The sequence below is a fragment of the Vipera ursinii genome, assembly GCF_947247035.1.
Source record: "Vipera ursinii genome assembly, chromosome: 9".
NCBI lineage: Eukaryota > Metazoa > Chordata > Lepidosauria > Squamata > Viperidae > Vipera > Vipera ursinii.
The window spans coordinates 16,915,958-16,939,371 of NC_139523.1; the positions used below are offsets into that span (position 1 = coordinate 16,915,958).

At 42.8% G+C, this 23,414-nt stretch overlaps 1 protein-coding gene across 1 annotated transcript in view; it reads left to right on the forward strand.

The window, feature by feature from the left end:
- The window catches only part of LUZP1 (leucine zipper protein 1), a 55,554-nt gene extending 33,736 nt beyond the window's left edge, over positions 1–21,818 (forward strand). The window contains exons 2-4 of the mRNA XM_083369331.1: positions 5,987–9,237; positions 15,736–15,908; positions 17,881–21,818. Coding sequence (XP_083225457.1) covers positions 6,088–9,237; positions 15,736–15,897 — 3,312 coding nt within the window. The 5' untranslated portion in view covers positions 5,987–6,087 and the 3' untranslated portion in view covers positions 15,898–15,908; positions 17,881–21,818. The remainder of the gene's footprint in view (positions 1–5,986; positions 9,238–15,735; positions 15,909–17,880) is intronic.
- Positions 21,819–23,414: the final 1,596 nt, after the last annotated feature.

Below are 23,414 nucleotides of genomic sequence, written 5' to 3' on the forward strand. Positions count from 1 at the left end.
TCCGTGGAAAGATTCAGCACTGCCCACCGTGGAGGAATGTTTAGTGGGCTTGTCAGGCTTTGCTGAAATGGATAAATTGACTTCTTTGATTAGAGGAAAGGTATTACCTACATTTATTGGTGTCTGGAAGCCTCTGATGGCCATTTTGCATAAACACGAAAATAAATGAAGTTCTGATTTATGGTTTTGAGGATTAGATAGGATAGAGTATAGAAACAAGAGTAATGAGTTGTAACTTTGGGGAGAGAAGTTAAAATATATTTGTACTTTGTAACTGTTGTGAAGGATATGAGAAGCTGCTACTTTATAACTTTTTCTTTTCTGTTTGGCTTCAACTTTTTCCTTTTTGGGGGGCACTTTTCAGGGTTTTTTAAAAAAATTCTTTTTTTCTTCGTTGCTTTATATTAGTTTGCATTATTTTTTATCTTCTTGTTTAAAAGTTTTAATAAAAATTGCATACAAACAAGTATCGATTTCGCCTTGGAACCTACAGTGACATAAGGAGCTTCCTGTGAGGTAAATGGAGATTTTTTTTTCCATGCAAAAGGGGCTTTCTGATGTATTTTGAGGGCAGGTTAAGAACTAATAGATGTAAGCTTGTTAAAGAGAGATGCACCCTAGAAATAAGAAATTTTCTGACCGTGAGAACAATTAATCAGTGGAATAGCTTGCCTCCCAGAGTTGTGAGTGCTCCATCACTGGAGGTTTTCAAAAATAGACTGGACAACCATTTGACTAGGACAGAGGTAGGCAACCTTGGCTCTTTTATGACTCGTGGATTTCAATTCCCAGAATTCCTGAGCCAGCATGGCTCAGCATGGAAGCCTCTCCCTTTCCCCTCATCATGGCTGGCAGAGGAATTCTGGGAGGTTTTTTTTTTTAAAAAAATCCCATTTATATCCCGCCCTTCTCCGAAGACTCAGGGCGGCTTACAATCTAAAGCACAAATCAATGTGCTTAGCAATAGCCTTCATTCTATGTATATGCCTGCTTATTAGGGCTTTTGGGGGCCCCCAAGCGGCATTATTACAAAGTCAGCTTATTGCCCCCAACAGTCTGGGTCCTCATTTTACCTACCTCGGAAGGATGGAAGGCTGATTCAACCTTGAGCCTGGTGGGACTTGAACCTGCACTAATTGCAGGCAGCTGGTGTTACTTAAGGAGGCATTAGCCCACTGCTCCACCAAGGCTCTTATTATTGAAGTCCACCAGTCATAAAAGAGCCAAGGTTGGCTACCCTTGGATTAAGATGATATAAGGTCTTCTGCCTTGATCACAGGGTTGGACTAGAAGATCTCCCAGGTCCCTTCCAGCCGTATGAGCCTATTTTTTTGCTTTTCCTTCTGCTTAGGTGGCGCAGTGGTTAGAATGCAGTACTGCAGGCTAATTCTGCTGACTGCCAACTGCCGGCAGTTTGATTATCACCGGCTCAAGGTTGGCTTCCATCCTTCTCAGGTTGGCAAAATGAGGACCCAGATTGTTGGGGACAATATGCTGAATCTGTAAACTGCTTAGGGAGGGCTGTAAAGCTCTGTGAAGCGGTATATAAGTCTAAGTGCTATTAGGTAGCATCCATGTTATTCTTCATTTCAAAGGTAATATGAGGCCATGACTGTGCCTTTTATTGCCTGTTCCAGTCACTTGGAGCCTTTGAACTGGTGAAAGAGAGAGATAAACTAAAAAATGATCACAAAAAAGGTGCCGTGGGAACACATTAATAGTCCTCTGAATTTGTATGTGTGTCTTAATAAAAACGTTCTTCACTACTAGTATTATAGAAAAAAGAAAGCGTTTATCTTTAATATCCCCTCCCCTTTTCAGTCCCTTATTCTTCTTGCCTACCTTGACAGGCTGAAACAAGATAATTTGTTCCTGCAGCAGAACACATCATCTGCATAGTGTGTAAATGTTGTTTTTTTTAACTTCGTTTTGTTTCCCTTAGCTTAGAAGGTCAGCAAATCATCAGGAAATCTAAAACTTGCTGGAATCTCAGTAAACTAGTGTGCTTAATGCTGTCAGCAAAAGCTGCTGACTTTAGCTTACAGAATGAGACACAAAGCTTCTGGACAGAGAATTGGGAAGTGATGAGAGCAGAGACACTCGGGAGCTTTACTTTTGCATATTTCTACATTCCTAAAATTCTCCACTCTCTTATTCAGGGTCTTGAGGACTAGAAGAATACTCAGCAAAGTAACATCATTAAATCAAAACTCTATCATGAAGAAGAGTTTCAAGGCACTAGAAAGTTTGTAATTAATGCAACATTGATTGACCTATGTAATCTCTGGAGTTTAGATTTTTCTTTTCTGATTCTCTATTTGCCTCTCATCTATCTCAATTATCTGTCTGTCTTTCTGTCTGTTTATCTGTATCTATCTATCTATCTATCTATCTATCTATCTATCTATCTATCTATCATCTCTAACACAATATAGTGATAATACAGCGATAAATTAGCATAGCATAGCAATTAAAATGAACAAAAAATAAAGAAAAGAAATCCACGCATTTAATATAGATTTAGCTCGACATTTAGCATATTATTAAATCCTGGATCAGTGTTTTTCAAACTAGGCAACTTTAAAAAGTATGGAAATCTGGACGTTGAAGTCCACACATCTTCAACTTGCAAAGTTTGAAAACCTCTAATCTAGACCATATAGAAAGTCATTTATTGATTTGTATCCTACCTAAGTATTTACAAATAACTCAAGGCGATGAACATATACAACACCCCATCCTCTTCTTATTTTCCCCACAACAACAACCATGTGAGGTGGGTTGGGCTGAGAGAGACTGACTGGCCCAAAAGTCACCCAACTGGCTTTTTCATGCCTAAGGTGGGACTAGAACTCACAGTCTCTGGGTTTCTAGCCTGGCGCCTTAACCACTAGACCAGCGGTCTTCAAACTTAGCCCTTTTATGACTTGTGGACTTCAACTCCCAGAATTCCTCAGCCAGGGTGCTTGGCTGAGGAATTCTGGGAGCTGAAGTCCACAAGTCATAAAAGGGCCAAGTTTGAAGACCGCTGCACTAGACCAAATTGGCTGTCATTGCCCTATCTTCTCATTTTTACAATATAAAGACATTTCAGTAAACCTCTTCTCGCTAGAGGAGTGCCTTCCAAGCATCAGGGTAAGGAAGAGTATTCTAAGGTCACCTGGTATTTTCCAGATTTATGGTTTATGGCAAAGCATTGGAGGAAGTGTCCTCTAAAACATCTGGAGAATATCAGATGTTGAGTCTTCTTAGTCTAAGGAGCTGGGAGAGGCCATTTTACATTTTTAATTTAACTTCGCCCAAAGCTACCTTTAGTGGTTGCTATTTATAAAGGAGGAAAAAAAACCCTATTCCTGTCTGGTTGACAGGAAGCCCTGCCCTTTAAAAAGGGAAGAAAACATCTGGAGTGGCATGGTCTTGGCTGCTAAATAATACTCCAGAGGCAAAGTCAGGCCGACCTTCAGTTATCGTTTTAAGAGCAGCTACAGCAATGCCATCTCAGAAATGGAAAGAAAAATCTTTCACTATTTGCAATAATGTCATTCTATAGTAGATAAACTCCATCTGTGTCAGTGCCTTTCCAGATAGAAGTATTGAATGCAGATGTTTAATGTGGGGTTTTTTTTTGCCTTTCTCCTTAAGACCACAAATGTGTGTTTGTATGTTCCCATATGCCCACAACTGTGTTTTCCCCCCTCCAGTGTTTGCTTTTTGTTCTTGTTCCATTATTTTTTTACAACTACTTAGTTCCTTTTTATCTTGAATGTTTTGTTGATGTTTGGTTTGTCCCAATAAAAAAAAGAATGATAAAAAAGCAACGGGAAAATAAAACTCAAAAAGGGAATGGGGAGAGGTTGTTTATATTATTCCTGCCCTCTGAGCTTTCACCATCTCCACACCCTCCTTTTTATTTTGAATATTTTTGTGTTAAATACTTCGCTCCACACAAAGGCAACATGTAAATATTTATGATAAAAGGACCCCTGTTCCCTTTAAACCCTAAATTTTCTGCAATAATTAGAACCCTGCCATTGGAATGCACTTCATGGGGAAAATGGAGAATCCGTTACTTGAATGGCCGGGGCATTGCGATTTATATTTTAATGCCATTTACTAGTACTCTTAAGGCTGCAAAGAAAGCTGTGGAAACAGCTGATCAAATTAAAAGAAGCCAAAAAAAGAGCTCTTGCATATGAAGGATAATTGCTAAGCACGTTGATTTGGGCTTTAGATTGTAAGCCGCCCTGAGTCTTCAGAGAAGGGCGGGATATAAATGGGATTTTTAAAAAATAAATAAATTCTGCAAAGCAGTGAGGAAGACCTAGATGGAATGAGGAAGATCTAGAAGGAAGTGGTTGGGTGGTTCTAGGGTCATCCTGGGACATTGATTGGAAGGAGGTTTAGAATAAACAAAGGAAAACACAACTTCACATGGCACAAATTACCTTGAGGACCTCATTGCCAGAATACATGATAATAACCTTGCACATGGATGACTTTAAAATAAACTGGATAAATTCATGAAGGACAAGTCTGTTAAGGGCTATTAGCCTTGAAGACCTAACCTTACCTCCCAAGTTGCGAGCAGCCTAGTTCAAGTTGCAGGGGAAGAATGGCAGGGGAGCGATGCACCTCTGCCTGTCATCTTTTTACATGCATTAGAGAAGCAGTCCCTTGGCCACAATGAGAAATAAGATGTTGGACTAAGACAGAGTTTCCCAGCCTTGGCAAGATCTTGTGTGTGGGTCAAAGGCTAAATAGCTTTGTGAAGCCAAATAACCATGGTTCAACTACAGGGGCCAAGCCCTTTGAGGCTGGCAAATGTAGGAAAGAAGCACCCTTTGGATTTCTGGAAGATATTTACTACCAGGAGAATAATAATAACACAGGGGTCTTCAAACTTGGCCCTTTTATGACCTGTGGACTGCAACTCCCAGAATTCCTCAACCAGCATGCCTGTACATAATGTAATTAAGGAGGAAGTGCTTTAAGTTTCTTTCTCCCCACAAGCCTCCCTACTGTCTTGGGCCAAGGTGTCTCTTGCAATGGTCTTGTCCTAAAGGTGCTTTTTTCCAAAAAGCAACTGGATTTTCTTGGGTTTTTTCCCCTCTTTGAAACATTTCACTTATTATCTGAAGAAGCTTCTTGAATGAGAAGCGAAATGTTTTCAAAGGGGGGGAAAACAAGAAAGTCTCATTGCCTTTTGGAAAAAGCATGTTTGGGACAACCATGACTTGGATGATTGAGACTCTCCATAGATGTTTGCAATGGTCTTGTTTCCTCTTCTGCTTTTTCCAGGTTAGTAAGACATCCCATCACAAGAACTTCCACTTCTCTTTCACCACTGGCTATGCTAGGATAGTAGATCAGCAGCATCTGAAGGCCCACAGACTTGGTAAAAATATTGGGAAAAGCTAATATCTTTTAAAATATTGCTTTGTTAGACACACTGTGCTTGGTCTGAACAAGCCACAGTGATCTAATTCTGACATAGTACTAAACCACAAAGAATATTTTACACACTGCTGGATTCATAGGTCTCATAAACCAAAACCAAACAAATCCCTTTGTGGCTTAGTGTGATATTTGAACCTAGCATGGAGTTAGGAGTTAGGAAAGCAATCTTACTGTGGTTGTTACATACAAAATGTTTATTGAGTTTAAGCCACAATCTGGATTTGTACAATGCCTTGGACTCGAGGAACCAGTAGACTTGTAACTGACCTGGTTAACTGTGTTGTATGAATGGTATAGTTGATCAGGTTGTAGGCCTGTAGAAATTAGCTCCAAATTAGCTCCATACTTGAATTTGGGAACATTTTACGAAAAAAAAGCTGTGGTGAAAATGTTAAAAAACACATCACAATTACACTCTAAGTGAGCGAATATGAAACCATTTACAAACTATTTACACGTTCAAAGGTAAAACTGAGGTCACATTCTTTGTACTGACTTTCTCCTTTCTTTCTTTCTTTCTCTTTTTTAGCTGCCGATTCTCTACGAAGCTTTATGAAATCGCGGAAAAGAACCCACCAACTGAAAATTTGGTTTGAGACATAGGAAAGGGAAATAAACTGAGGGGCAAACATGGCTGACTACTCGTCTTACAAAGAGACCTCCAATCGGCATTTGCGCTTCAAACTTCAGAGTCTCAGCCGCCGCCTTGATGAGTTAGAGGAAGCCACACGAAATCTCCAGAAAGCAGAGGACGAGCTTTTAGACTTGCAGGATAAAGTGATCCAGGCGGAAGGCAGCAACTCCAGCATGTTGGCTGACGTGGAAACCTTGCGAAAGAGAGTCTTGAAAATAGAAGGCAAGGACGAGGAGATCCGAAAGGCAGAAGAGCTGTGCCAGCTGATGAAGACCAAGCTTGAGGACGAGGAGAGCCTCACTCGAGAGCTGAAATCTGAAATCGAGAGGCTTCAGAAGCGAATGGCTGAGTTGGAGAAACTGGAGGAGGCTTTCGGTCGGAGTAAAAATGACTGTACTCAGCTTTGCCTCAGCCTCAACGAGGAGAAAAACCTGACCAAGAAGATTTCAACAGAACTGGAAGTTCTTAGGGCAAAAGTGAAAGAACTGGAACAGTCAGAAGACCGGCTTGATAAAACAGAGCAAAACTTAATGAGTGAACTGGAAAAGATGAAATCTTTAGCCCTCATTTTTGTCAGTGAAAGAAAACATTTCACTGAAAAGGAGAAGCAGAGCGAAAAGCTGATCCAAGAGCTCACCCAAAAGCTGGAACAGAATAATAAACTTAATAGGGCTGACCAAACTCGCAATACATCAAATCTGTTGGAGAGATCGTCCAACAGTATAATTGACAGAAATGACCTAAGGATTGAGGTTGACTTGACAACTTCAGCACTATCCTCAAAGGAAACCAGGAGAAAAGCTGGCTTGGACTACCTAAAGCTTGTGGAAAATGAAACTCGAAACAAATCGGAAAACCAGAAGAATAAAAACCAAGAAGACAACAAAGTAAGGGACCTCAATCAAGAAATTGAGAAGCTTAAGACCCAAATGAAACATTTTGAGTCTTTGGAAGAGGAGATTAAAGCCCTTAGAGCCAAAAACAATGACCTCCACGACAGCTACTTGAGTGAACAGAATAAGAACAAGATCCTCGTGGGCCAGCTGGAAGAAATAAAAATAGAGATGAAAAAGCAGAAAGAGCTGGAGAACGGTGAAGCTGAGATGGAGGACGTGAACGTGCCCAGCCGAGTTAAGCACGACCGACCCAAGCATCGAACTGTTACATCTGAGTCAGTAGTTTCGAAGCATAAGTCACGGGAACTTTCACCTCAACACCGGCGGGAGAGGCTACGCAGTCGAGAATTGAATAATGAGTGCTATGGCCAAAGTAGCAAGCGAGTTACAAGCCCTAATATGAACAGCAGAAGAGCAGCCAAAACATCTGGCACATATCCTGCATTAGACTCTTTCTCAACTGATGCTAAACGGGTAGAAGACAAATCAACCTTAGGTGTGAACAGTTCTCCGCCAAAAGACAGCAGCACCTCGGCCACCGAAGTGAAGAAATCTAGGGAGCAGCCTTCAGTGCTTAGCCGTTATCCACCTGCAGCCCAGGAGCATAAATCTTGGAAGATCTCTTCAAAACCCAAAAATGAACACACCACAAGGAATAGAGTTGAAAAAGAACCCCAGCCACTGAACGACGCTCATCATGTTAAACCTGATGACCTCGAAGACCAGACCAGCAAATCAGAATTCGCAGGACCATCTTCTGAAAAGGGCCTGAAGATGCATGTCACGGAATCACTGGTTCTTACCGCTGAGACTCGCACCTCCAAAACTAATGGTGGTCCTCCAAATGGTGCTTCTTCATCCTATGGGCAGTACCCCTCAGGAGAAACCCTGACTTCTGAATCCGGGAGCTCAAAGATGGAAGCTACATTTTCAGCTCGCAGGCAGCACTTGGAAGAGGATTCTCAAAAGGTAGTCAACTTCCGAGAGTCTGTGGAGCCTCCACTTGGAATGACAAAACCTTCTCTTTTATCGAAGTCTTGGCTCATTTCAAAAAGCCCAGAAGATACCTTGCAGAACCATCCAATTGCTCAAAAAGAGGAAACGGACCAAGCTCTTTCGTCAACTGTAAACTGCAACAATTTGGACTTAAAAGCAACAAGATCTAAAGCTGTCAATCTCAACCGCATTGAGAAATCCCGCACTGAGGAAGGGACAAGCAAATTTGGAAATATTTCTGCTACTTTAGACTTAGGAATAAAAAAAGAAACCACTTCCCAAGACTTCACAACCTCCAGGGCATCTGCTCATCTCTCTTCCTTTGAAAACAATAGAAGCGCAAGCAGCGAAGACCTCAGTAGGCCATCCAAAATGACAGCAGCTGGCACGATGTCAGGTTTGAAATCCCGGCGGCCATTTAGTCCAAGAGAAGCTCTGCGTTCGAAAGCCGTCATCAAACCTGCAATTGTCGAGAAAGATGTGAAGGAAGTCATGGGTGGTGTGGGTTCTGGTCTGGAAACCAGCTGTGAAAAACAGCCTGCCACCTGTAAGACGGTAGCACATAAAATGACCAGCAGCATCACCATTTATCCATCTGAGCCAATTACTCCACGGAGCAGCACAGCTGACGCTACAAAGGAACAGCTTCATGCAACAGTTCAAGCCATTCCAAGTGAACTCTCTCCAGGAGCAGATGCAGCCAGCATTCCTAACGACTTCTCATTTAACAAGAGCAGCATAACCGTCAAGTTACCAGAGCCTGATAAAAATGGAGACTCTGTTCTGAGGAGCAGAGTAGAAACAGTCATTTCCAAAAGCAGCATTACGATAAGGCCTTCAGACACCACCGAAAAAAGCAGCGAATCGCCCATGGAGACGGTCGGTTGGAAGAGTCACAGTACTCTGGGGACAAACTCATCTGAGGCCAAGAACGTCACGGTAAGAAGCTCATGGCGGACGAGACGAGGATTACGTTCTTTGGAAGACTCTCTAGCCAAAGAGGTTGAACACGTAAATCCTCGGACTCCATGTAGGTCATCTACTGATCCTTCCAAACCAGAAGGGACCACGGCACGCATCTATGCGATTGAGCAGAATTCCAGAAGGGCAAGTGCCGGGACAAATTCTTGGAATACTCCAGAACTAGACTCTAGAAGGACCAAAAGTAACTTGAGCGCCTCGGAAATGCTAAGCCAGAAAAGCTGCGTCAATGAGCTCGTGACCGCTTCCTCTTGGAATTGCACAGTAATGCCAGTAAGTGTGTTCTTTTGTTCTGGAATAGTTGCATTGTTAAATTAAGGTCGGAAAGGGACTGTTTATAAAAAGGGGAAATTACTCTTTTCTGGGGCTGGAACCTTTGCTTTAAGCAAGGGAACTGTCTCAACTGGTCTTAAACCTTCCTCCATCCATTCTGGTAATAATCACGTTTACATGTTCGTATGCATCTGACTGACTCAACGCTATACATTTCTCAACTTCTCTATTAATGTGGTTCTACTGATATCCTTGCCCTATAGGAGAGTTTTAGATGTAATTCACGTGGTATGCTTAGGATGCTTAGGATGTGTCTGTACAACTCCATTAGACAGAAATTACCCAATCAGCATTCATTTCATGCCCCATAATCTGGGTGCTCTGCTGATTTGGCATATCTATCCTGCATTTGATGATGGTGTTTATGTAGGTCTTCCATGTACATCAACATTTTTTTTATACTCTGCACTTTCAGCCCTTAGATTTGCATACCTCATGGTCCATCTGCAACCTAACTTTGACAACAATATGAATTACAACAATTTCAAGAACAGTTAAAAAGGGCTGGGGCAGCAAGATCTCGGTACACCTCAAAGGGAAGGGAAGAGATTTGCTTTTTCCAACAATCTGTTCATTTGTGCCTCAAACTCAACAGTTGGTTAATTTTCATTCAGAACTCTTCCACAAACTGCTGGTTTTTTTCCCCTGGCCTTAAGTGTTAAATCTTGAACTGTGCTTGGAGCTGCGGCAGAACTGAGTAGCAGTAAAAGGGCTTGTCCTACAGTTGACATTTCTAGGATCTGCTACTTCTTGATTCATCTTTATTTATTTATTTATTTATTTATTTATTTATTTATTTATTTATTTATTTATTTATTTATTTATTTATTTAATAATATTTCTATACCGCCCTTCTCCCGAAGGACTCAGGGCGGTGAACAGGGCAAGAATAAAAATACAAATTACAAAAGTTAAAACTAAATTAAATAAATGCCCACATACTAAAATACATATTTAAAACCTAATAAATAGCAATAGCAAACCCACCCCCTAGATATTTGGGTCTTTCCTATGTTCCCATGGATAGTCTGGAATTTCCCCACATTTATGTCAAGGACCAGAAGCAATTACTGCTTGGATCTTGTTGTACCTCTGATATGGTACACATTTGTTTCAGTTTTAATGGCAGGGCATATTGGAAACAGATTTGGGTTGTGGTCTAATTTTTGCACTAGGTAGGGTTTGTTTTAACTTTTGATTTTATTTACTGAAATATAAAAAAAGAATAAATAGCTACCAAATGAAGAAAAATAAAAATAAATGCAGTGGATGCAGAGAACAAAATAGTAAACAGGACGGAAGCGTACAATTGTCATGAAATTTAAAGTTCATGATTTTCATTAATTAATTGCCTGCACTGAATAAAAGTTCATTATATCATCTAAAAAAAACCCTCCCTGGAGAACTTTATAAAAACCTGAACATAATATTAGTAGGCTGACTATTTATCATTATTGAAAGGATAAATGGATATTATCATTTAAAGAGAAAACAAAAAAAAGAGTGAGGAAAAAAAAATAAAGAGAAAGAAAAAAAGTCAAAGAAAAGCGGCCCTAAAAAAACAACCCATTTAGCTTTAAATTCCCTCCCATTGTACTCCGACTAATAAATACATCAACATGTCAGTGGTTTCCTCTGAACATCTTACTCAGTGTCTGCCTTTTTATATGAGTTGTAGGTCATCCGTCCTTGCTTCAGTTTGGTCAAGCTTCTCTTCAGAATGTGGACTGTTAATTTGTGCTTTTCAGATTCTCAGGGCCAAAGGTAGTTGAGCACATGAAAATACGAATATAGGTTGTGCCTTTTCTCAGGATTTTGCAGAAGCCACCTAGGGAAAAAAACATGGCTATTTTAAAGAGTTGCAGCCAGTCAAAGTTCCCCTTTCCTTTTGGATTTGCAACAATGCATAGCCGTTGCATCAGTTATGTCTGCAGTTCTCAACTGCTTAATTTCATGCAGATGAAAAGTAACCACAGGCAGGCACAATCCTACATACCGTACCCCTTTCTCTCCCCCTCCCGTGTGTGTGTGTGTGTGTGTGTGTGTGTTGGGGGAGATCCTTTGGGAACCTTTGGAATGGTTCTTCAGTCTTCATGTGTGACAATCGAGCATGCCTAGAAAGTATTGAATGCTTGCCAATTTATGATGTGCTGGGGGAGGGATCGGAAATAGTAAATAAAGGGGAATAGAATCTGTAATCTGGGAGATGGTATGGTTGATCAGGATGATTCTGGATTGCATTTTTTTTACAGGTGAACTCCTTTAGAGAATGCGGTTGGTTGGTTGGTTGGTTGGTTGGTTGGTTGGTTGGTTGGTTGGTTGGTTGGTTGAGTTAGATATTTGGGGTCCACAAATCTAAGCACAAGATTGACAAAAGGTTTAGCTGGACTGCCCAATTGGGATGAAAGTATTTCAGGCAAAAGAATTTAAGCAACATAGGCACGCCCATCCATTCTTATACTTTTATTAACTTAAATCCATCACAAAATGCTTGTGGTTGCCTCTATTAGTCCCTCTGCATTGGATATGTTTTGATTCTTTCAAGAGTTCCTACCAATGCTGTCTTACTTGATAGTGTTTATTTTCCCTCAATCCCTGGTACTTACTGTCTTAATGCTGGACGATGGTAAAAATAAAATAACAGTGGTGAGAACATGAAAACCAGCCGAATCAGATAAACATAACAATGGCTAGGAGTCTAAAAGTAGCACATTCCAAAGTCTTTGTTTGTGTTGTGCAACTGGAATCAAATTGCAACAGATAGAAAGTTCTAACAGCTCAGTTTATGGATCAGTTATATATCCAGCCTAGCACGCCAGGCTTGCAATCCATCCTCCAGAAACTCTTTTTGAGAAGAGCTGCTTTCAGATTTTAAAAGATTTGGGAGTTGTCACATTAACTGCATTTAGTTCATTAAAAGAGAGCCAGTTTGGTGCGGAGCTTAAGGAATCGGGCTGGAAACTGGGAAACTCTGCATTCTAGTCTCACTTTAGTCCTGAAGAACCAGCTGGGTGACTTCGGGCCAGTCTCTTTCTCTCAGCCCTAGGAAGGAGGCAATGGCAAACCACTTATGAAAAACCTTGCCAAGTGAATTGCAAGGGCCTAGTTCAGGGGTAGGCAACCTTGGCTCTTTGATGACTCGTGGACTTCATCTCCCAGAATTCCTCAGCCAGCCATGCTGAGGGGAAAGGGAGAGGTTTCCACGCTGAGCCATGCTGGCTCAGGAATTCTGGGAGTTGAAGTCCACGAGTCATAAAAGAGCCAAGGTTGCCTACCCCTGGCCTAGTTAGTCCGGGCAGTTTCCAAGAACCAGACACCACTGAAAGGAAGAAAAAAAAAGGAATTAAAATCTAATTGAATTAAAATTGTTTTTCCCTTACTATTTTGTCCTGGCTGTGCTCGCTTTTCAAAGGACGGGCTCCTGTCATGACACTGAAAGGCCACTGGCGTACAACATGTGGTGCAATGCAGCTCACCAGTAATCCATATAGGGAAGGAACCAAATTCCTATTGGGAAATCCCATGATTGTTAGGAAGGTTCTTGTTTATTCCATTTATAACCTGCTGATTTTCCAAGAATCTGGGGGAGGATTTTCTTGCCCAGAATCCGACAAGTCTTCTTTGACTATTACATCATTGTGTCCTACTTGCTCACAGCTCACAGCAGTGAGCATTTCCTTGGCTTTTTTTTGGAAGTTCCTTCCTTCCACCCCAAATCTGAATGTCTCAGCTAATCATGTTCTGTGCGTGAATTTCTCTTGGGGATCCTTAAGGACCCCCCGAGAAATTCTCCCATAAGCCATGGTTAGTAGGCAAGCCACCACAGTATCCGGTCTCCAGAACTGCATTTTTGTTCTCCTCCTGTTATGTCTCTGCAAGCCAAACCTTTTCAGTGGAAACTGCCCCAAATGAGTTGTAGTTCTCCAGCCTTTATATATTAATTGCATTTGGAAAGTTGCCTCTTAGATGATGAAAGATCTAAATTAAATCCTCTTCTATTTGTGCTGAATGCTTGCGTGAGTCAGATAGCGTTGGTGAAAAGACATAGCGTGACTGTTGGCTTTGGGGTGGTGCCCAGCAACCATTAGGATGTCCTGAACATCAGCGATCCAGTCTCGCCCTATTTGGCAGAGTCTAACTCTGTCCAGAAAATTCACAAGATGGTTAGAGCTGGTTGTGGATTGCGTTCCTGTTTCGCCATGTTCCTTGCCAGCTTTTCTCTCTCCCTCTTGCCCATCTGAACACCAGAAAAGGAATTTTGTCTCAGAAACTAGAATACCCAGCCAAAAAGACCCGTTGTCCTAACTGACCTTCAGAATGCTGTTTTAAAAGCCACCTGCTGACTAGACTTTTTGCTTAGTTTTGTCACCATCGAGAAGTAAGAGACCTGTAAATTGCAACCTGTGTAGTTGCGGATGATGACTGCCAATTGATTTGGGGTAACTCTTGGGAAGCAAATTTCTCCTCACCAAATTCCGGATCCTGTCATGAAGTACCAACAATAGGTACCTGATTTTTCTTTTTCTGATGCGCTAGTAATTTACACCTCCCTCTCTCTCTCTCTCTCTCTCTCTCTCTCTCTCTCTCTCTCTCTCTCTCTCTCTCTCTCTCTCTAACTTCTAACATATCTTTTATCTATATATCTATATGTATATCATCTATACTGCTCAAAAAAATAAAGGGAACGCTTAAACAACACAATGTACTGTATTTAATAGTAGGATGTCTTATCTTGTGTTCCCTTTATTTTTTTGAGCAGTATATATCTCTATTATCTATTTGTCTATCTGTGATCTATCATCTCATTCTCATTCATCTTTCAATGTTTGCCTTATCATCTATATCTATTATCTATACATCTTTCTCTCTCTCCCCCCCCCCACACATACACACACGGACACAAACACACAAATTTATGTGGCCGCCGATTTCACTAAAGGTGAGTGTGTAGAGAACAAGAGTTGCAGATGTAATTCTGTGACTAAAAAATTCTAAGGTCCATCAAGGAGGCCTTTTTTCTCTGCCGCTGAAACCCCCCCCATTTTTTGCGGGGGGGGGGCAGGTGTCCATCTTTCACAGGTGAAACTGGCTAGGCTCCCAGTCCCTGATGCTCAGGAGTGACTTCCCTGGAGGAGGGTTTTACGGAAGCAGTTTGGTTCAGCAAAACAATCATCAAATATAGATTTTTTTCCGGCAAGGAGTGGAAGGGTTGTCTTGTCTTCTCACACACGCCCCCCCCCACTGCTCATGAAACCAGAAAGTGGCAATTAAAAATGTGTAAAGGTGCAGGGGTTTTTTTTTGAAAGGAGCTACAGTTTTGAATGTTTGAAGGATTTTAGATCTTGTAAATACAATGCACTCTGCTGGCGTCAGCCTGAAAGTGCAGGATTGTACAGTAAGAAGTCTGTTTGGCTTATTTAATGGATTAAAAGTCACAGCCAGTGGATCCAAATCACATCTAAAAAAACAGCAGTGGGACAATTAAAAGTAAAATCAAAACTCAATGCTAAACACCACCTAAGATTTGCAGAAATCAGTTCAGCTCAGAAGATAAAGCCTGCAGGAATGGAACTTCCAGAGTTAATCGGCTCCTTAAGAGAGAGAACTATTTGGGGGAAACCAAAACCTGAATGTAGGACTAGGATTAATAAACCTGGGTTTAGAACTAGGGGCTCTAGAGAGCATTTAGTCCAGCCCCATGGTTCAGAGAAGCAAATTAGACCGGGCAAAGAAACAGAAAAGTTAAATTCATACAATATCCTCAACTAGGATAAAAGGAGAGAGTTGATAGGCTGTGGTTCCAAATGTGGAAAACCAGAACAGTTGTGTTTTGTAAATCATGCTGGTGCATAGTCACCAGAAACCTTGCAGCTAACTCGAGATTCCCAGCTCCACCCAATCCCCATATTGCTCCTGTCTGATATTTTTTTAAATTTTTATATCTCTGTACCATCTCTGTCTATGGCTAACTTGGCCCTTGGTGGATGTTCACCACCAGGTAATCCTCAACTTGCAACAGTTTGTTTAGGGACGACCATTCAAAGTTACAATGGCACTGAAAAAAGTGATGTCTTCACACGACCGTAGTAGCATTCCCCGTGGTCATGTGATCAGAGTTCAGACGCTTGGCAAGTCACTCATATTTACGACGGTTGCAGTGTCCCAGCGGGTCACGTGATCCCCTTTTGTGACCTTCTGACGAGCAAAGTCAGTGGGGAATCCAGGTTCACTTAACTAATTTAACAACTCCAGTGACTCACTGAACAACTTCAGCAAAAAAAGAAAAAGGTCATAACATGGGGCAAACTCACTTAACAAATGTTTCACTTAGCAACATAAATTTTGGGCTGAATCGTGGCCATACCTCGAGGACTAGCTGTATAAGTGACTCACAAGGGATTGCTTTGTTAAAAGTTCTTTCTCCTGCTTTTGATACAGGAAGACAAAGATTTTGCTCCCAGGAGAAAAGCCTACAGCTCCTCTGAGCAACTGGTATCAAAGAGGAGGCCAGAGGTCAAGGCGGAACTGACCCGTCAATTTCCGAGCAGCAGGGCCGAGGAGCGGAGGCGGTGGTCCAGAGATCACTCAGAAGCCCACTGAACTGGCTGAGGGTAAGGCTGGGAATTGCATTCACCTCTTTCGAAACTTTTTCTTTGCTTCAGTCTCTTGTCTTTTCCTTCGGGAGTTCTAGGCAGCCCAGGTGGCATTCCTGTCTTCCCTTTTTGCCACACAGCAACCTTGCAGGTTGGATTGGAAAGGAAGACTGACCTCGAATCACGGGAAGTAGTAGCACCGCTTTATAAATCCTTAGTAAGGCCACACCCAGAATACTGCATCCAGTTTTGATCACCACCTGACAAAAAAAGACGATGAGACTTTTTTTGGGGGGAAAAAAGCATGGAGCAGTTAGGATGATTAAAGGCCTGGAGACAAAAAAATATGAACAGTTGCAGGAACTGGGTATGGCTAGTCTGGAGAAAAGGACTAGGGATGACATGATAGTAGTATTCCACTATTTGAGGGGCTGCCACAAAGAAGAGGGGGTCAAGCTATTCTCCAAAGCACCTGAAATCAGGACAAGAAGCAACGGATGGAAACTAAGCAAGGAGAGAAGCAACCTGGAACTAAGGAGAAACTTCCTGACTGTGAAAACAATCAACCATTGGAACAACCTGCCTTCAGAAGATGTAGGTGCTTTATCACTGGAGGTTTTTAGGAAGAGACAGGACCTGTCTGAAATGATATATAGGGTCTCCTGCTTGAGCCAGGGGTTGACTAGAAGACCTCCAAGGTCCCTTCCCCAGCTCTATTCTGATTGAACTTTGCTTCTCTTGTTAACTCTTAAACTGACTATTTGGGAATCGCCAGAAGTCAGACCAAAACATGGAAGTGCACCAAGAGTCTAAAATGATACAAAAATGGACAAATGTGGGCCTCATTTTGATTTCTTGCAGAATGCTGCTGCTGGCGTTGCTCTCAGAGTGCAATGTCACCTCAGCTACTCACTTAGTTGGTTATATTGATGGAGCTCAGTGCACACATAGCTCACATGAAGTACATGGATTAAAATTTCTACACGCGGAAACTAACCTGCGAGGCTTCCATGCTGGGCCTTGCACAATTGTCCCTCAAGCATTTTTAATATACGGCTTTAAAAAACAATAAAAACCAGACCTTCATATGTAGCATTCGAATTGGCCTGTAAACAGAATGGAGACTGTTTTGTGCGGAAGACGGTCACTTAATGGCCTCCTTGAATAGATTCACCTCAGAATGTATGAATGAATGAACCTTTTATTGTCAAAGTACAACCATGTATACATTGAGGTTGGCTGAGCCTCCCTTCATGCCCCCACCCTCCAGCTTACAGTGACACAAACCCTCCATCTTATTACACCACGTGAGCTAATTGCACACCACACCGGCCTCGCAAGTCAATCATGCATAAAGTTTATAAAAATTATTTCCCGTTCAAAAGCCTAACAGCCCATGGATAGAAGCTGTTCTTCAGCCTGTTGGTACGGCTGGCTATACTCCTGTATCTCCCACCCGATGGTAGGAGAGTAAAGAGGTACCGACCAGGGTGTGAGTTATCCCTGAGAATCTTCCTCACTCTTCCAAGGCAGCGAGCCCTGGCAAGGTCATCCAGTGGTGTCAGGGAACAGCCCACAATGTCTTGTGCTGTGCTCACTACCCTCTGTAATACTTTCCTATCCGCGGCTGTCAGACCGTAGGTTTGAGCTCTTTCCCAATGTGACTGAAGTATGGTATCCAAGGCAGCAAACATAACTAATGCTCCTACTCCTCTTGATTTTCCCCACAAAAACAACCCTGTGAGGTGAATTGGACGGAGAAAGAATGACACAGGCCAAAGTCACCCAGCTGGTTTTCATGCCTAACGTAGGACTAGAATTCACAGTCTCCTAGTTATTGGCCACAGGCACCCAGCTGGCTTTCATGACTAGAACACACAGACTCCTGGTTTCTAGGCCAGCATCTTAACCGTTACATCAAACCAGCTCTCAAACTGACACTTGATGTTGTCCTTTCTCTCTCTCTCTCTCTCTCTCTCTGTATCCCCAGCGTATTTCCTGCTGCAGTTTGCATGGCCTCCAGACCTGGAACTCCATCTTTCTCCTGCTGCTGCTGCTGCCGCCAGTCCACCATGGGGGGGGGGGGGAACTGATACGGTGCCTGACCTTTACCCCCTTTCAGTGCTCAAGTACCCTCCGTCTCCCTCTCCCCTTCCCAAAACCCGGATGGACTTTTCTTTTAATGGTGGCTTTGCCTTCTCCTCCTCCTCCACGAAGGAGGACGTGGAGGTTTTGCTCAGGGGAATCCCACTTTGGAACTTTTACCGAGCGCGAATCAATGGAGACCCTCAATTTGCAATTCCTTGGAAACCTCCAAGAACTTTGGATTCTCGACTTGGCTGTTCATTGACTCCATTCCAGGAGAAGCTCTTGGTTTGGTTTGACTTGAAAGTCCCATGGAGAACCACTTTGGACTCGTCTCTGCGTGGTCCTCAGCTTCGGAGAGCCATTTACCTGGCCCCTCTTGGCCATAACTCTTGAAGAATGGCCTAGCGGGGCTCATGGGCCACTGCTTCACAGTAGCAGCCTCTCTTCTTCCTCCTCCTTGCCCCGCAGCGTAACAGTTTGGCCGCTCATACCAATGTTTGACTGAGCCATTCAGAGAAGCAATAAAATGAGAGTCATTTCCTCCAGCGTCTCCTGCTCCACTGGCACTAGGGACTGGAGCAGCAAAGGTTGGCCGGTTCTCTTTGGCCTCAAAAAAAAAAAGGTCTTTGCTTCCTTTCTTGTTGGCACAGCACACTCCTTGCAAACCCAGCCAGACTTGGGGTCTACAACGACAAATCTCATCGACAAGCCTCCCGCTCTGCTCCCAGTCAACTTGCAGCCCGATCCAAAGGGACCCAGCTTTGCTCGGTGAGGGCTGTTCTGACGTCACTTGAACTAAGCCCTAGAAGACTCGTGTGTGGCCGGCAGTTGGAGGTGTCCGATTTGTCCAGTTCTTCAGCACATCCTTGGGAGGGGGGCGGAGGGGGGGGGACACATTCCTTTATTTCTGCTACCTCACCACTTGCTTGGACAGGAGGACCAGCGTATGATCTTCCAGAGACCCAGTGGCTGCCCTCTTCCACCTCTGAAACAGCAAACTGAATTTCGTTCACACAATCATCCCAGCCCACCCACCCCTCCAAAGGCCTGCTTTCCATCGTCCTCTATGCGCTTTGTTCAGATGCTGCTGTATCGGAAGCCTTCTTACCCGCCTCTGCCCCTGTTTTGCCAAGGTGAGACTCGAGAACTGATCAGAATTAGCTGCTCTTCCCCTTTTAAACGAATCTCTCTCATGCGCCTGGACATGCCGAGTGCTAAAATGAGCAGGGGACCAGGCCAGAGGCTTTCTAGGGCATGTGACCAAATAACACCCCCTCCAGCTATTTGAGAAGAGGGGCGCACGGGTCCCAAGAGTTCATTAAAAATGCAATTATTATGGCAGCCAGCCCAGGTGGCTCAGATGGCAGGAATGGGTCAAGGGAGGAGAATCAGCCAGTGGGTTGCTGAGTTCACTCACCTGCACACCTTCCTCACTGCAAAGCAACTACCTGCAAAGCTTCTGTGTTGTCTGGGTAGCTGGGAGCAAACATGGGAAAGTTTTGAGGTGTGAGAATCTGTGGGTAACGTGTTTCTCCTTTGCCTGTGAGTGTTGCCCTGCAAGTTGCTTCACCCACACGCCGAGAAGTAAGCATGGAGTTGATGTTCTTGGCATTCAAAACCAGGTCCTTGGTTACTTTCTCTCTCCCCCCCCCCCCCCCCGCCCTCCAGAATAGCCTTATATTCCCTTGCCTCTGGGAATTGTAGGGGAGGGGAGGATTGTATCAGCACCACCCTCCATTGTCGCCTCCTCACCATCAACCACCACCTCCTCACTGTCAGTCATCACCTTTTGTTACCACCCACCACCAATCTCTTCCTCCAAAAGCATTTGATGGCTGTCTGACGGTGTTAGGACTCAGAGTGTAGCATTGTGTACTTCAAAAAGATTTGCCTCCCTCTAAGCCAGTGCTTCCCAGATGGGAAGACGTTACCCAAAACTGAGCAAAATTGTTGTTGTTTTTTTCTTTGAGCAACAGCACACGACTCCTTTACCAACCAGGATAGGGACGTTTCAATTGACTTTAAAGATTGCCACGTGCATTAAAATATCTCCCAAAGCTTTCCTATTAAGATGAAGGCTCAGGAAATTACAACTGATAATTTGTTGAAATGACATAAAGATCATTGGGTGATTATTGTTTGTATAATGCTGGTAGTCCTCGAGTTACGGTCATCCATTTTGTGACAGTTTGAAGTTACAATGGTGCTGGAGGAAGGGAGTTACAACAGGTCCTCAAAGTTTGATGAGGCTTTTTGATAAGCAGTTTTGGGTAATGAAGGGAAATATTTGGAAGCCCTGCTCTAAGGGTCTCTGAACTTGTAAGACTTGTGGACTTCCGCTCCCAGAATTCCTTAGTCAACATGGCTGGTTGAGGAATTCTGGGAGTTGAAGTCCATGAGTCTTAAAATTGCCAAGATTGGAGAGCCCTGCTCTAAGCCATCGTCACCTTATTCAACCATATAAAAGGGGAAATCCCATTGGAATATCTTTGCCCAAGGAAAAAGAACCCACATCCCAGTCTCTTTCCCGCAAAGATGAATTCCTGTGTTCACACAATAGGCTAAACAAAGAAGCACCGTTAACAAGTGCATGTGTTCCATGCCATCTTAATCCCACTGAATATGAGTTTAATAGAAAGTTTAGACTTACTGTGGCAGCCATGCCTGGAGTCATCAGCATGCTAAATGTAACAGAAGCAGGAGACTATAGCCAGAGTATGCTGCATGTGCAAAGTTCTTCTTTACGTCAAACAAGGATTTGAATAACACAATCAGACTTTATTTAAAAACTCATGCACGGGCAGAACAGGGGCCAGGTGGGGACACATGTCATGGGAACACAACCAGTGTTGTCATTCCTTCATTGCTGTTGAAAAAACCAGCCGTTTTGGTACCTTTTGAGGATTTCAACATAAATTCAGTTCTGGAACCACAAAGGGTATTTATTTTTTTTTACCTTGTAATATTTTGACTCTAAACTAACGCTCCCATTTGCATGCCACGTTTTCTGTAGCAGAACGGGAATAAAAGGAGATGGAAGGGTTGTTTTTTGTTTTAAAAAAACCTGGGAAGCCTAAGGCAAGTTAAAGAATGTTTGTGGGCTTCTATTTGCTTACCGCTTCGGACATGAAGCTGAAACAATCCACTGTTGGTTTGGCATATGAAAGGGTATCACAGCTGGTTATTGTCTCATAGCAGAATAAAGGGAAAATTGGGGAGGTAGTCAGACTGAATGCCTTACTTCCAAAACTACATTTCTGCACATTGTATTTGCATAACCAGGGTTAGTTCAAGTGGGCTAAGGCTCAGCCTTTGATGGAATCGTACCAAATGATGGTCGCCAAGTTTCGCACCTCTTTTTAAAGATCTAAGCCTTTATTTCATGCTCCAGCAATTTCTGGATAGGTTGTCGCAACGTAACACTATTTTTATTCTCCAATTTTGGGCAAGTCTTCCAGCTTGCGGGGGGGTGGAGGGATGGGGAGTGAAGAAAACCTTAATTGATTTGCGTCCACCGAGGGGTGCCAAGTTTGCACGAAAGTCTTATTTGCTCTGTGTGATAACCAACCTGTAGTAGCCATTTTAATGAGTGTGCTTTGGCGTGCTTTGTGTGCCTGATCTAGTAATAAGTTGAGGCTCATGGATTAATCCCCCCCAAAGGATGTTTTTTTTAATAGCGCCCCTTCAAAAAGAAGCCATTCCACTATGAATTAAAGAAAGCACTTTAGCATATGAAACATGATATAAACAGCTCCATTCTTCTTGATCTCAGGCTACTTGAAAATTAAACCTGCAATGATTCTGCTGCTATTTGAGCCATTCCTTCAATTGGGTCAGAGATACTGCAATGCCGGGGGAAGGGGGGAATTGCAGCATCTAACCCTAATTCTAAGGACTCTGGTTCCTACAGGGTGTTTTAATTCCTTCCTAAAGCATATTGCTTTTAGCAATGAAATTCCGTGTTAACGTGTTAACGTTGCTCAATCAGCTAACATTATGGCAGGGGTCTTCAAACTTAGCCCTTTTATGACTTGTGGACTTCAACTCCCAGAATTCCTCATCCAGGCACACGTGCCTGGCTGAGGAATTCTGGGAGTTGAAGTCCACAAGTCATAAAAGGGCCAAGTTTGAAGACCCCTGCATTATGGCCATTTTCATTTGTGCCTCATTTTTAACTGCAGCCCTACTAGATACTTAACCAAGACACTTATGCAAAGCTGAGCACCATTTAGTGGCATGCTAAGCTCTATTAGTCTTAAACTTGGTAGTAGTTGGTTGGGCTTAGGTTGTGGACTGATCCAAGTCCCTTTGGGTAGTTCAGGGATTTTTCAATTTTTTTTAGTGCTTTCCCAAAACAATAAATGCATTTTTTGTGAGACCCTCTCCCAATCATTGATTTAATGGGTAGAGTTCAGCAAGAAATAAATGTTCCCTTTACTTTGAATCATTGTTAGCCTGCATATCAGAGGCAGTCATAAAATTTGCAGCCAACAGACAAAGGGAAGAGCAAAGGCCAGAATAAATTTTAAATCCGTCTACCTGTGCTAGACTGATGGCTACGAAGATTATAACCCTCTTATAAAAAGATCCTTTCCTTCCTGGGCTGGCCCAACTCCGTTTGAAACCCTTGGATTAAATTATGGTTCAGTGCATTGTCCAAACGCAGAAAGTAGCTTAATTCAGTAACCAGGTTCAACGTGTTGATGTCAGTTTACTATGACAGGCAAACACAGCCCCTGAAAATATTAATTTTCAGTCTTTTAACTCAACAAGGCAGGGACAATCTCTTTTTTTATCTCCAAGATTACTTCAGTTAACTCCTCAGAACTCTGTAGCTTTCGCTAGTGAAAAACAAGGAACTTGTCCTAGCCCCAATATAAGTGGTCCGTATACCTTAGTAGAGGCCTTTTCATTTCTTTATTCCTTCCAGAAGTTTAATTTATTTTATTATTTTTTTATTTTAATTCCATTTATATCCCGCCCTTCTCCGAAGACTCAGGGCAGCTTACAAGCTTATGCTAGCTCTAAAAGGTTGCCAACATGCTAGCGCAGCTCTGGCTCAGCTGATAGGATCAGCTTTGTTTCTCCAGTACCACAATCTTTATTTTGGGGGTGTGGGCGTGATGCGGAGTTCATCTCCCAGAATTCCCCAACCAGCTACGCATAGCTGACTGGGGAATTCTGGGAGTTAAAGTTCATAGGTCTTAAAAGTGGTCAAGGTTGGACACCGCCTGCCTTAGAATATACTTGAACCGCTGGGAAGAGGAGGTCTTTCTGAGAACGGCGTGGGACATAAACCTGTCCTCATTTGAGCAAAGTTTTCTTCTGCTCTGTGTATTTACAAAATCCACTGAATTGATAGCTACCATATCCATTCTTATCAGGGACTACTGGGTGGGGGCAGAAATAAGATTCTGCAGAAGGAATGTGTTTTCC